The 14,872-nt window shown below is 44.9% G+C and overlaps 1 protein-coding gene across 10 annotated transcripts in view; it reads left to right on the top strand.

Moving 5' to 3' along the window:
* Positions 1-402: 402 nt before the first annotated feature.
* The window catches only part of ZNF605 (zinc finger protein 605), a 30,139-nt gene continuing 15,669 nt past the window's right edge, over positions 403-14,872 (top strand). For 2 of the 10 annotated variants that reach the window (XM_055549455.1, XM_055549445.1), the window contains exons 1-6: positions 403-472; positions 3,336-3,368; positions 4,981-5,055; positions 5,157-5,278; positions 6,059-6,082; positions 7,161-7,321. In XM_055549455.1, the coding sequence (XP_055405430.1) occupies positions 7,307-7,321 (15 nt within the window). In that variant the 5' untranslated portion in view covers positions 403-472; positions 3,336-3,368; positions 4,981-5,055; ... (1 more) ...; positions 6,059-6,082; positions 7,161-7,306. Of the gene's footprint in view, positions 473-528; positions 690-3,335; positions 3,369-4,924; positions 5,056-5,156; positions 5,279-6,058; positions 6,083-7,160; positions 7,322-12,358; positions 12,436-14,872 lie in introns of those variants that run through there. The other 8 variants (XM_055549446.1, XM_055549451.1, XM_055549448.1 and 5 more) reach the window with 8 other exon arrangements.

Below are 14,872 nucleotides of genomic sequence, written 5' to 3'. Positions count from 1 at the left end.
CCTGGAAAATCCCACGGACGGAGGAGCCTGGTAGGCTGCGGTCCATGGGGTCGCTAAGAGCCGGACACAACTGAGCGACTTCACTTTCCCTTTTCACTTTCATGCATTGGAGAAAGAAATGGCAACCCACTCCAGTGTTCTTGCCTGGAGAATTCCATGGACGAAGGAACCTGGTAGGCTAAAGACCATGGGGTCACAAAGAGTCAGACATGACTGAAGCGTCTTAACACTTACGCATGATCAAAAATGAAAAGGACTGTGTGCAGATTATGAAGGAAGCGCCCCCTGTATCTTACAGCTCAGCCACAAAGCGTTTTGCAACAGGAAAGCGCACACCTGTCCCTCAGAGGGCCGCGCCGCAAGCCCCTCTGGGAAATGTAGTTCTAAAGCGAGTGGGACTCTGGGAAATGTAGTTCTGCGTGGACACTACCGAGGCCCAGCCGCGTCCGCCTCGGTTCTGTAGACCAGAGGGGTAAGGTTGTGGGGGGCTGGGGCTGGGGCTGGGGCGGGGACGGGGCTGCGGGCTGGTTGTGGCCTCTGCGTCCGACTGGGGCCGTGTGATGACCCCGGCGCGGACCGGCTTGGGGCGACGCCGGCGTGTGTACGAACCAGCTCCGGAGCCGGGAACTGGGGGAGGCTCGGAAGGATTTTCCTGCTGCGCAGGCTTCGATTCCGGTGCAGGTGCGGGGGTACGTTGCGGGTGAGGCTGTGGGGGAGGGGCATAGGGCTGCATGGGGGGCGGGGCGGCGCGGGGTAAGGGCTAGAGATGGCAGAGCAGCGCGGAGGCGGGAGGGAGCGGGATGAGGGGCAAGGTTTGGAGGACTGGGGTCTGTAGGGTTGGGTGTAGGTATCGGTGGTGTGGGAGTCTGGTGGGAGATTTGGGGGTCCGGGAGAGGCCTCCGGTGGTGGTGGGCGATGAAGGGACTGTGAAGCAGACCGTGAAGCTGATTAATTTGGGGGTCACTTGAGGGTTGAGATATTGGAATGTCTGTGGAAATCAATAATTTGGGGTTAGGGAGGGGTGAATTGTTGTGAAACCAGTGGAGGGAAGGATTTTTTTTGGGGGGGCGGGCGGGGGCGGCGACAGCAGGCGCTGGGAGAGAGGGAGCCCAGAGGTCACCCTCTGGAGTGAATGAAGGGCTGCTTGGTGTCATTGTGCACTGGGGAAGTGGATTGAGGGTTTGTAGGAATAGTTAAGGCTCTAGTGATCCATGATTTGGGTGCCTTGGATTGGGGACTGGACCCAAAGGGATGAATGATAAGGCCCTTGAGGGGAGTCTGTTTGGGCAGCGTTGAGAGGGCTCCGAGTGGTTGAACTGAGGATTTCGTTGACAGGCCTTTTGGTTGCTGCAGTGTTAGACTTTGTTCCCTGTGCCCCTGGAAAACAGGAAGGTTAAGAAATGTTCCCCTTTCCAGGGTTCAAGGAAACCCCTCCTTCCAAGAACCCTGTGCCCCTCACAGGACTCCCTTGTTTACCTGTGACAAGGCCATAGATAAATATGATACCAACTCCTCTCATCCTTTACCTCATCAATGATTAGCTGAACCGTTTGTCCTCACACATCAAAGCAGTTGTTAACCAAACTTCTTTGGTTCAGCTTCTCTTTTTCCTGCAGTTTACTGAACTTTGGTGCACTGCAGCTTGAGCAGCCTTACAGCCCTGACACCCCGGCCCACCACCCCCGGCCGCCCGCCCATTGAGAAATGGCCAGCCTCTGGTGAAATGTCCTGTCATCTGCCATCTGGTCACCCTGCCCTTTGATCCGGCATCCTGACACCTTGCCGAGATGCTTCTACCTCTTAGGGCCACAGCGTTTTCCCTACTTCAGCACCCCGCACCACCCACGATAATAAATTCTTGGAGTGAAATATTTCTTTCCCAAGTCTGCATTTTTTAAAAGGTTCACTTATTTATTTTGGCTGTGCTGGGTCTTCGTTGCTGCATGCAGGCTTTCTCTAGTTGTTGCAAGTGGGAGCTGCTCTTCAGTTGTGCTCAGGCTTTTCCTTGTGGTGGCTTGTCTTGTTGTGGAGCCTGGGCTCTAGAGCGCATGCTTCATTAGTTGTGGTGTGTGGGCTTAGTTGCCATGAGGCATGTGGGATCTTCCCCGACCAGGGATTGAGCTGGTGTCCCCTAAATTGCAAGGCAGACTCTTTAACGACTGGACCCCCAGGGAAGCCCTGCATTTGTTTTGGCCTGACAGTTTAGTGGTAGCTTTTTTAGTGGAGGGGAGTGACTAGGGTGGCCCAGGCTGGTGAGTGGTCTGAGTCTGTGTTTGGGGATCTGGTGACCGAGATGTCAGGTTGGGGGCTGTGTATCAGTGTTGGGGGTCTGCGCTTAAGTTGATAGGTGGCCTGTTGGGGGTTATGAGAGTGGAAAATGGGGGTGGTATTTGGCATTGTTGGAGGGGCTGGGGGTGTTGGTGTTTGTATGGCTCTGGAGGCCCTTGCAGAGTGATGAGCTGTGGGGATATCAGCAAGTGGTGGGTGAGCACAGGGTGGACTAGAGAGTGGATATCAAGGAGGTGAGTGGCTGGCAGCCCTATGTGATGAGGGGCTGGGGACCACTGGGGGGTTAGTGATGGGGGCTAGTTTAGGTGGTAGGTCGTGATGGGATTTAGCAAGCCTGCACCTGTGAAGGTGAGTGGGTGGGTACCCATAGAAGGGAGTGATGGGAGGTCTGCAGGTGTCCTTTGGGACTCAGCATGTGAGATTCCAGTGACAGTTTCTAGTCAACGAATAGCCTGGAGATTGTTGAGTGGAGTTTGGAGGAGCCAGTGATGGGGTTTCTTGGTGGCATTGAGAAACCTGTGGGAATTGGAGGTAAGGGGCTCTGGGGTTTTAGTCAACTGAGGGGTCTGTTGGGATACCTGTGGCTATGCGCAGGGCTGAGTGAGGGAGAGCCTGCTGTGACCAGGAGCAAACGGTTCTGTACTGTCTGATTGGGGATCGAGCTGTGGTGAGAGACTTTGGGATTCATTGATTCACATACTTCTGTGGATTGGTTTTGTCACTGGTGGTTGGTGATTGGGAGCTTTGCTAGAAGAGTGTTGGGGACCCACAGTGTGTGTAAGTGATGGCCCAGACACCCTGGAGGGATGGTGGACACGTGGGGGTCAGTGGTTTGTGTTCAGTTATTGGGGCTGGGGAATTCTCAGGTGGTCAGTTAGTGTGATTGAGGTGGTCTTTGGAACGTGTGTTTGAGGGGCTGTGGGTGTTGGTGATTGCAGGGCCTGTGAGCGTGGTGTTTTGGGGTTTGGATGGATCATGTGTGGGCTCAGGCAAGACTCTCAGGTTGTGACCTCTGTTCAATAACTATGTTGTCTTTTGTTCTTTAGCCCCTCTCATCCAGCACCTGTGTGGCCTTGTTGGTGAGTGATGGCTCCTTTTACTTGAATGTTTTCTTAAGAATTCTCAGTGACCCCATTGACTCTGAATCCTCCCACTTGTGTCTGATGCACCTTCATGGGTGTGGTTGGCCTATGGCCTTCCAAAGGGGGCTCCACCTCCTCAGGGCTCAGCTAAGAGTCATCTCCAAGGAGTATCCTCCATCTACCCACTTGTCTGTCACATTTGAAGTTTCTTCTGAGCGCTCTGACAATCAGAAATTTTGTTGATGTTTGTATCCCACCCGAGAGGGCAGGGATCATCTGTCTTATTTTGTGGTCTCTCCCATGTGTCCAGAGCAGGGCCCAGTAGAAAGAGACCCTTAACAAATTGTTGCTTTCCTGAGCCATAAATGAGACTGTGAGTGTGTGTGTATGCACTGGGGTGTGTGTGTGTGTGTGTGTGAGAGAGAGAGTGTGAGTATGAGTGTGTGAGTGAGAGAGATCTGGTGTGGATGTGAGAACAGAGTGCAGGAGTATGTTGGATCCTGGGGGAGAAACAGAGTGACTGTTTTGGGTGTTAGTACAGTCAGCACGTCCCCTTTTCCAGAGAAGCTGCAGGAGGGCTCCTGTGCATCAACCCAAAAGGGGTCCAGATGAGATAGACGCTTCCAGGGCAGGTGGGCCTGCATCTCAAGGACCCCAGGTTTGAAAAGCATTGACTCTGGAGTCTCTTCCCTCAGCCTCCTAGACCACTGGGACATGCCCTTGCCCAGGAGCCCCAAAGAGCTCCCTGCATGTCCCAGGAGGAGGTGCTTTTCCCTTGGGTGTCACTCTCTGCTCTCGAAGGATGTTTTTCTTGAGAGACCTGTTCTCAAGCACCACGCTTTTCACACTGGACTGAGGAGAGTCCAGTCTCATTGGGGGACATTGATCTTTGTGTCCGCTGCACCCACACGTGGGCAGAACCCATGGCATTACTCTCCCTTCCCACCAGTAGGAGTTCTTCCTGCCCTGGATGCCCTTGCTCTGCCCTCTACCACTGTTTCAGTCAAAATTCAAAATCCAGTCTGTCTTTCCAGCCTCGCTGGTTCTTGACTCACTGCAGGTCCTCTCTGTACCTGGTCCACACTGGGACCTGCCCTCCCTGCCTGGCCTGTGTCTTCTCTTGATTCTCTCAAGGCCCTCGATCGACGATGCTGGGAGCTGGTTTGTGGTCTGGCCGGCATTGAGCAGTGTTCCTGGGTTTCCTTTCTCTTTCCCTTGCCGACTGAGCAGTTTGGGGCTCCTAAGCAGGTGGTGATGAAAGCAGACTTCCTTTGTCTGATTACAGCCCTCAGCCCAACCCTGAGGGTGGCAGGAAGGACCTCAAAGGGGCCAGTGTTCTCTCCACTCTTGTTAGTGGCCCTGGAGCAAAACCTGGCAGTGTGCTGACACCCAGGCATAACTTTCTGCCCTCACTTGTGGAGGACGAGTCCACACATCTCTCTCTGTTCAACTGGGACACTTAGGATGCCTCCTTCCCCTTCCCGCCATTCTTAATAGAACAACAGGCTCCTGCGCTGGATCTCCTGTAGGAATTATGTTCTCTTCTTTCTCAGTTTACTTTCTAGAAAAGTGTCCATTGATTGTCCATCACATCTGGTCTTCCTTGCAGCCTGTCAGCCTGTGGGGACCAAGCCAGGAGCACGAACATCTCAGGGGGCGCCCAGCAGTCACTCCCAGACCACAGGTTTGGACCACAGCACTGGACAGATCTCAGTAAGGAGATGGAGTTTGTCCCTCGTGTCCCCAGGTTTACCAGGAACTGTGTTTTTGGACACTTCCTTTCAGGTGTACCCTCATGAAGGAAATCACATCCCTGTGTGACCCCGCCCCTGTGGCGTCCTTGGCTCTGATCCGGTGTCTGGCTGATGTCAGTGACCTGGCTCATGAGTGGTGGAGAAATTGAAAGTGTAAGTATTTGTGTGCATGAAGATGTAGTATTTTATTTGTGATCATGCTGATCTTAACTGTTGGTCCATCTGTTCCGATAATTCTGCCTAAGGTGATCTCTTTTTACAGTTTGTGATCTTTTAAAAAGTTTTTAAAGTAGTGGTTGTATTTATTTATGTGGTTATTTGATTCTATGTGGATATAGTTTAACAAACCAATCCAGAAAACTTCTCCACAAAAATAGAAGAGAAAGAATAGTTTTATTATTGAATAAAAATTAAACCAGAATGTGATGTCCACTTTAGACAATCTGCTAAAAATATTGCAAGAGACAGGAAGAGATGGTGTTCTTTTCTGTAGCCGCGCAGGTACAACCTGCTAGACAGACCTGCAACACAGTCTTAAGGGATCATCTGTCACACAGAGTTCATCCTAAACTTACCTGATAGTTGGAATGGCTACTGTTTTAGCTACTTGCCTTCACCCAAAGGAAAAATACACTTCTCATGTCTTTATGATGGGAGGTAATTTTCCAGCTTGGACCTGGGTGCCACAGTCAGGCCAGTCAGGCTGCTGTCCTCCTAGAGACCAGGAGATAGGGATGTGTCTACCTGGATGATTTCAGAGACACCTCCTAGGTCCATAAGAAAGACACTGATGAGTTGTTAAACTTAGTTTTAGAAAAGATTTACGTACATCCCAAAGGGGCAGAGAAAGATTTTGTAATTACACATTTTCTACAGTAAATGCTCTTGAAATAGGGATCTGAGGGGTCTTTTTCTTTTTGTTCACCCTCACAGGCTCTGAGCTGGATCACCCTAAAGGTATTATCTGTCTGCTCTCCTGCTCCAGTAATTGTATTAGAGAAGGGCTGAGACCAGGCCTTGGAAGCAGAGGGGAGGGAAGGGGCCCCAGGGCCAGCAGTGTTGACCTCAGAACCATTGGATAGCCCCATATCACCCCCTCTGCAAGCAGCTCTTCTGAGCAGGGACCAGAGACCTTAGAAAGAAGCAGGCTGTGGAGCAGTTCTCTAGGGTACATGGGAAGGTGGGAGATGCAAATGTGCCTGAAGGCAGCTGGGAGCCTTGCCAGTTCTGTGATGCCTAAACTCAGCAGGGATTTTGATCTGTCTCCTGTCACCCCTTGGGAGCCCATGGCCTGGGCTGTTGTGCTGGTTTCTGAGGGAGGAGCAGGCAGTGTTTGCCCGAGCGTGAGGTGAGAAAGAAAGGATGGTAAAGGTTCCTTTAGGCCTCTCTTCTTGTGGTGTCTGCTCTGGGTTGTAACCCTGTGGATCAGCTGCAAACCCACACCCAAGTGTCAGCTTCCCCAAGGCCTGTCTCCCCTGAGGTCTCACACCTTTTGGCCATTTCTTTTAGTTCCTCTGATCTATACTTTCCTTTGGCTCCAAGACTGATTTTGGAGTAGAGGGCCAGCACCCCAGGATGCTTCTCCATCTTGATCTAAAAGCCCTTTCCTGTCCCCTATCTTGCCTGGAAGTGAATTGCATTTTATTCTGTAGCACCAGTGCCAGGCATTTCATTTAAGTGCCCTCAGGAAAAGATGCTGCAGGGTCAGTGAGCCAGGACTGTCTTTCCAGACTTTATTGCTGCCTCTGCAGAATGGTTTGAGGTGTTAGGCTCCCCTGGAGCCTTTGGTTGAACCAACAAGGCAGGTGGCTCCCGTCAGGCATTCCCAGGTGGGAGCTGGGCTGCAGAGCACAAAGTGTGCTGCAGGCCTGGCCTGGCTGTGGTTGGCTCGATTGACATGTGCCAGTAGCTCACTCTCCATCTTGTTCCTTAGCGCTAGCAAATAGCCCGTCTGAGTTCCCAGTTATAGAGAACCAAGATTGAGGTCCCCAAATGAATGACATCATCTCAAATAAGATTCCCATTGCAACTCTAGGCCATGGGTCTCAGGATCAAGACTTGTGTGAGATAAGAAAGAAGAAGCCTCAGGACTTGGGGTGCATTCCCATCTTTGACCAGAGGTTCAGAGTATCAGGACAGAGAGAAGTCACAGAGAGAGCAGATTTTCCAGAACTGGGGAAGATGATGAAGTCACAGGTAAGTTGTTTGTCCTCCAGTCGTTTTATCTGTGGGTGGATGAGGCTTCCAGGCATTTCTTTCTTTTTTTTTATTTTTTATTTTTAAACTTTACAATATTGTATTGGTTTTGCCAAATATTGAAATGAATTCTCCACAGGTATACATGTGATCCCCATCCTGAACCCTCCTCCCTCCTCCCTCCCCATACCATCCCTCTGGGTCGTCCCAGTGCACCAGCCCCAAGCATCCAGTATCGTGCATCGAACCTGGACTGGCAACTCGTTTCAAACATGATATTATACATGTTTCAATGTCATTCTCCCACATCTTCCCACCCTCTCCCTCTCCTATAGAGTCCATAAGACTGTTCTATACATCAGTGTCTCTTTTGCTGTCTCGTACACAAGGTTATTGTTACCATCTTTCTAAATTCCATATATATGCGTTAGTATACTGTATTGGTGTTTTTCTTTCTGGCTTCTTTCACTCCTTATAATAGGCTCCAGTTTCATCCACCTCATTAGAACTGATTCAAATGTATTCTTTTTAATGGCTGAGTAATACTCCATTGTGTATATGTACCACAGCTTTCTTATCCATTCATCTGCTGATGGACATCTAGGTTGCTTCCATGTCCTGGCTATTATAAACAGTGCTGCGATGAACATTGGGGTACACGTGTCTCTTTCCCTTCTGGTTTCCTCAGTGTGTATGCCCAGCAGTGGGATTGCTGGATCATAAGGCAGTTCTATTTCCAGTTTTTTAAGGAATTTCCACACTGTTCTCCATAGTGGCTGTACTAGTTTGCATTCCCACCAACAGTGTAAGAGGGTTCCCTTTTCTCCACACCCTCTCCAGCATTTATTGCTTGTAGACTTTTGGATTGCAGTCATTCTGACTGGCGTGAAATGGTACCTCATAGTGGTTTTGATTTGCATTTCTCTGATAATGAGTGATATTGAGCATCTTTTCATGTGTTTGTTAGCCATCTGTATGTCTTCTTTGGAGAACTGTCTATTTAGTTCTTTGGCCCATTTTTTCATTGGGTCATTTATTTTTCTGGAATTGAGCTGTAGGAGTTGCTTGTATATTTTTGAGATTAGTTGTTTGTCAGTTGCTTCATTTGCTATTATTTTCTCCCATTCTGAAGGCTGTCTTTTCACCTTGCTAATAGTTTCCTTTGTTGTGCAGAAGCTTTTAAGTTTAATTAGGTCCCATTTGTTTATTTTTGCTTTTATTTCCAATATTCTGGGAGGTGGGTCATAGAGTATCCTGCTGTGATGTATGTCGAAGAGTGTTTTGCCTATGTTCTCCTCTAGGAGTTTTATAGTTTCTGGTCTTAACGTTTAGATCTTTAATCCATTTTGAGTTTATTTTTGTGTATGGTGTTAGAAAGTGTTCTAGTTTCATTCTTTTACAAGTGGTTGACCAGTTTTCCCAGCACCACTTGTTAAAGAGATTGTCTTTAATCCATTGTATATTCTTTCCTCCTTTGTCAAAGATAAGGTGTCCATATGTGCGTGGATTTATCTCCGGGCTTTCTATTTTGTTCCATTGATCTATATTTCTGTCTTTGTGCCAGTACCATACTGTCTTGATGACTGTGGCTTTGTAGTAGAGCCTGAAGTCAGGTAGGTTGATTCCTCCAGTTCCATTCTTCTTTCTCAAGATAGCTTTGGCTATTCGAGGTTTTTTGTATTTCCATACAAATTGTGAAATTATTTGTTCTAGCTCTGTGAAGAATACCGTTGGTAGCTTGATAGGGATTGCATTGAATCTATAGATTGCTTTGGGTAGTATACTCATTTTCACTATATTAATTCTTCCAATCCATGAACATGGTATATTTCTCCATCTGTTAGTGTCCTCTTTGATTTCTTTTACCAGTGTTTTATAGTTTTCTATATATAGGTCTTTAGTTTCTTTAGGTAGATATATTCCTAAGTATTTTATTCTTTCCGTTGCAATGGTGAATGGAATTGTTTCCTTAATTTCTCTTTCTGTTTTCTCATTATTAGTGTATAGGAATGCAAGGGATTTCTGTGTGTTGATTTTATATCCTGCAACTTTACTATAATCATTGATTAGTTCTAGTAATTTTCTGGTGGAGTCTTTAGGGTTTTCTATGTAGAGGATCATGTCATCTGCAAATAGTGAGAGTTTTACTTCTTCTTTTCCAATTTGGATTCCTTTTATTTCTTTTTCTGCTCTGATTGCTGTGGCCAAAACTTCCAAAACTATGTTGAATAGTAATGGTGAAAGTGGGCACCCTTGTCTTGTTCCTGACTTTAGAGGAAATGCTTTCAATTTTTCACCATTGAGGATAATGTTTGCTGTGGGTTTGTCATATATAGCTTTGATTATGTTGAGGTATGTTCCTTCTATTCCTGCTTTCTGGAGAGTTTTTATCATAAATGGATGTTGAATTTTGTCAAAGGCTTTCTCTGCATCTATTGAGATAATCATATGGCTTTTATTTTTCAATTTGTTAATGTGGTGTATTATATTGATTGATTTGCAGATATTGAGGAATCCTTGCATCCCTGGGATAAAGCCCACTTGGTCATGGTGTATGATCTTTTTAATGTGTTGTTGGATTCTGATTGCTAGAATTTTGTTAAGGATTTTTGCATCTATGTTCATCAGTGATATTGGCCTGTAGTTTTCTTTTTTTGTGGGATCTTTGTCAAGTTTTGGTATTAGGGTGATGGTGGCCTCATAGAATGAGTTTGGAAGTTTACCTTCCTCTGCAATTTTCTGGAAGAGTTTGAGTAGGATAGGTGTTAGCTCTTCTCTAAATTTTTGGTAGAATTCAGCTGTGAAGCCGTCTGGACCTGGGCTTTTGTTTGCTGGAAGATTTTTGATTACAGTTTCAATTTCCGTGCTTGTGATGGGTCTGTTAAGATTTTCTATTTGTTCCTGGTCCAGTTTTGGAAAGTTGTACTTTTCTAAGAATTTGTCCATTTCTTCCACATTGTCCATTTTGTTGGCATATAATTGTTGATAGTAGTCTCTTATGATTCTTTGTATTTCTGTGTTGTCTGTTGTGATCTCTCCATTTTCATTTCTAATTTTATTGATTTGATTTTTCTCCCTTTGTTTCTTGATGAGTCTGGCTAATGGTTTGTCAATTTTATTTATCCTTTCAAAGAACCAGCTTTTGGCTTTGTTGATTTTTGCTATGGTCTCTTTTGTTTCTTTTGCATTTATTTCTGCCCTAATTTTTAAGATTTCTTTCCTTCTACTAACCCTGAGGTTCTTCATTTCTTCCTTTTCTAGTTGCTTTAGGTGTAGAGTTAGGTTATTTATTTGACTTTTTTCTTGTTTCTTGAGGTATGTTTGTATTGCTATGAACTTTCCCCTTAGGACTGCTTTTAAAGTGTCCCACAGGTTTTGGGTTGTTGTGTTTTCATTTTCATTCATTTCTATGCAAATTTTGATTTCTTTTTTGATTTCTTCTGTGATTTGTTGGTTATTCAGCAGCGTGTTGTTCAGCCTCCATATGTTGGAATTTTTAATAGCTTTTCTTCTGTAATTGAGATCTAATCTTACTGCATTGTGGTCAGAGAAGACGCTTGGAATGATTTCTATTTTTTTGAATTTACCAAGGCTAGCTTTATGGCCCAGGATGTGATCTATTCTGGAGAAGGTTCCATGTGCACTTGAGAAAAAGGTGAAATTCATTATTTTGGGATGAAATGTCCTATAGATATCAATTAGGTCTAACTGGTCTATTGTATCGTTTAAAGTTTGTGTTTCCTTGTTAATTTTCTGTTTAGTTGATCTATCCATAGGTGTGAGTGGGGTATTAAAGTCTCCCACTATTATTGTGTTATTGTTAATTTCTCCTTTCATACTTGTTAGCATTTGTCTTACATATTGCAGTGCTCCCATGTTGGGTACATATATATTTATAATTGTTATATCTTCTTCTTGGATTGATCCTTTGATCATTATGTAGTGACCGTCTTTGTCTCTTTTCACAGCCTTTGTTTTAAAGTCTATTTTATCTGATATGAGTATTGCTACTCCTGCTTTCTTTTGGTCCCTATTTGCATGGGAAGTCTTTTTCCAGCCCTTCACTTTCAGTCTGTATGTGTCCCCTGTTTTGAGGTGGGTCTCTTGTAGACAACATATGTAGGGGTCTTGTTTTTGTATCCATTCAGCCAGTCTTTGTCTTTTGGTTGGGGCATTCAACCCATTTACGTTTAAGGTAATTACTGATAAATATGATCCCGTTGCCATTTACTTTATTGTTTTGGGTTCGAATATATACACCGTTTTTGTGTTTCCTGTCTAGAGAATATCCTTTAGTATTTGTTGGAGAGCTGGTTTGGTGGTGCTGAATTCTCTCAGCTTTTGCTTGTCTGTAAAGCTTTTGATTTCTCCTTCATATTTGAATGAGATCCTTGCTGGGTACAATAATCTGGGCTGTAGGTTATTTTCTTTCATCACTTTAAGTATGTCTTTGCATTCCCTCCTGGCTTGAAGAGTTTCTATTGAAAGATCAGCTGTTATCCTTGTGGGAATTCCTTTGTGTGTTATTTGTTGTTTTTCCCTTGCTGCTTTTAATATTTGTTCTTTGTGTTTGATCTTTGTTAATTTAATTAATATGTGTCTTGGGGTGTTTCGCCTTGGGTTTATCCTGTTTGGGACTCTCTGGGTTTCTTGGACTTGAGTGATTATTTCCTTCCCCATTTTAGGGAAGTTTTCAACTATTATCTCAAGTATTTTCTCATGGTCTTTCTTTTTGTCTTCTTCTTCTGGGACCCCTATGATTCGAATGTTGTAGCGTTTAATATTGTCCTGGAGGTCTCTGAGATTGTCCTCATTTCTTTTAATTCGTTTTTCTTTTTTCCTCTCTGATTCATTTATTTCTACCATTCTATCTTCTAATTCACTAATCCTGTCTTCTGCCTCTGTTATTCTACTATTTGTTGCCTCCAGAGTGTTTTTAATTTCATTTATTGCATTATTCATTATATATTGACTCTTTTTTATTTCTTCTAGGTCCTTGTTAAACCTTTCTTGCATCTTCTCAATCCTTGTCTCCAGGCTATTTATCTGTGATTCCATTTTGATTTCAAGATTTTGGATCAATTTCACTATCATTATTTGGAATTCTTTATCAGGTAGATTCCCTATCTCTTCCTTTTTTGTTTGGTTTGGTGGGCATTTATCCTGTTCCTTTATCTGCTGGGTATTCCTCTGTCTCTTCATCTTGTTTAAATTGCTGAGTTTGGGGTGTCCTTTCTGTATTCTGTCAGTTTGTGGAGTTCTCTTTATTGTGGCATTTCCTCGCTGTGTGTGGGTTTGTACAGGTGGCTTGTCAAGGTTTCTTGGTTAGGGAAGCTTGTGTCGGTGTTCTGGTGGGTGGAGCTGTATTTCTTCTCTCTGGAGTGCAATGAAGTGTCCAGTAATAAGTTATGAGATGTCTGTGGTTTTGGGGTGACTTTGGGCAGCCTGTATCTTGGAGCTCAGGGCTGTGTTCCTTTGTTGCTGGAGAATTTGCTTGGTATGTCTTGCCCTGGAACTTGTTGGCCCTTGTGTGGTGCTTGGTTTCAGTGTAGGTATGGAGGCGTTTGATGAGCTCCTGTCAATTAATGTTCCCTGGAGTCAGGAGTTCCCTGGAGTCAGGGTTTGGACTTAAGCCTCCTACTTCCAGTTATCGGTCCTATTTTTACAGTCGTTTCAAAACTTCTCCTTCTATACAGCACCACTGATAAAACATCTACGTTAAAGATGAAAAGTTTCTCCACCGTGAGGGTCACCCAGAGAGCTTCACAGTGTTACATGGAGAAGAGAAGAGGGAGGAGGGAGTTAGAGGTGACCCGAATGAGATGAGGTGGAATCAATAGAGGAGAGAGTGGGCTAGCCAGTAATCACTTCCTTATGTGCACTCCACAACTGGACTGCTCAGAGATGTTCACGGAGTTATACAGAGAAGAGAAGAAGGAGGAAGGAGACAGAGATGGCCAGGAGGATAAAAGGGGGGAATGAAAAGGAGGGAGACAGATCCAGCCAGTAATCAGTTCCCTAAGTGTTCTCCACCGTCTGGAACACACAGAAGTTCACAGAGTTGGGTAGAGTAGAGAGGGGTTAGGAGACACAGGCGACCTGGTGGAGAAAAAGGAGAGTCCAGAGGGAGAGAGAGCAGTCAAGCCAGTAATCTCGCTCCCTAGTGAAAAATGAGTACTGAAGATTGGGTTCTTAAAGGTACAAAATTGGTAACAAATACGTAAAAGCAGAAATTAAAAATCTAGAGTAGAGTTTGGAATTTCAAAAATACAATGTTAAAGAAAAGAAGAAGGAAAAGAAAGAGAGGAAAAAAACAAACAAAAACAAAGTTGCAAAATTATAAAGAAAGTATAGGTACAAAATTGATAACAAATACCAAAAAGCATAAATTAAAAATCTAGAGTAGAGTTTGGAATTTCAGATATACAATGTTATATAAAAGAAGAGAAAGAAAGAGAGGAAAAAAAAGTCACAAAAATTATATATAAAAAAAAATATAGGTACAAAATTGATAACAAATACCAAAAAGCTAAAATTAAAAATCTAGAGTAGAGTTTGGAATTTCAAAAATGCAATGTTAAAGAAAAGAAGAAAAAAAAAAGTCAAAAAAATTATAAAAAAAATATATAAATGAAGTTTGCTTTAAAAAAATAGGGTCTTTTTTTTTTTTTTTTTTGCTAAGTAATAGTAGGTTATAAAAGTGAAAATTAAAGGAATAATAGAGGACTTAAAATTCTTTAAAAAATTAAAAAAAAAAGAATGATCATAAAAATAGTAAAAATATATTTAGGACTTTCTCTAGTTTTGTTGTGGGTATTGTGGGTTCAGTTCATTTTTGGCTAGTTCCTTGGTCCGACTTATATTTCTCAAGATCTATAGGCCCCTTCCTACATAGTCGGTACTAACCACAGGGTTTTAATCTATTGCCTGTAGCTTCCAAGGCGGTTCCCTCTGTTATAGATTCTTCTGTTTGCTGGTCTCTTCAGTGTCTGGTTTCTGCCCTGACACAAAGGGGACAGTGGAGGACACTTTTTTTTTTTTAGGCTCACTTGTTCAGTCACGCTGTGGGGAGGGAGGGATGCTGAAAACAAATAACACTGGCGTGTGCTCGCAGTGCCTCACTGGGTCTGCCCCTGCTCACGGCGCGTGAGCCTCCCTGCCCACACTGCTCAGGCTCTAGGCTGCTCCGCCGGGAACCATCTGTGGCCGGCCCTGGGCTGCTTGCACCTCCCAGGTCCAAGCTGCTCAGGTTCAGGCACTCCGGTAGTCCTCAGAGGCGCAGACTCGGTTGGGCCTGCGTTTTGTGCCCTTCCCAGGTCCGAGCAGCTCAGGTGACGAGGTGTTTGGCAAGCGCGATTGCTGTGACTTATCGCCTCCCCGCCGCTCAGTTATCTAGGTGTACAACTGGCGCACCTTCTCAGGCAGATGTTGACCGTCCAGACCCCCAAGAAGTTTTAGTTAGCAAAGAAGCCTGCTTACAGTTTTATAGATAATGTCTCTCTGGGGCTGCGAATGCCCCCTTCCGGCTCTGGCTGCCTGTCACAGGAGAGG

Source organism: Bubalus kerabau, chromosome 16 (assembly GCF_029407905.1).
Source record: "Bubalus kerabau isolate K-KA32 ecotype Philippines breed swamp buffalo chromosome 16, PCC_UOA_SB_1v2, whole genome shotgun sequence".
In the NCBI taxonomy this organism is placed as follows: domain Eukaryota; kingdom Metazoa; phylum Chordata; class Mammalia; order Artiodactyla; family Bovidae; genus Bubalus; species Bubalus kerabau.
The sequence above is the reverse complement of the archived record's forward strand: the minus strand, read 5'-3'. Positions and strand labels throughout refer to the sequence as shown.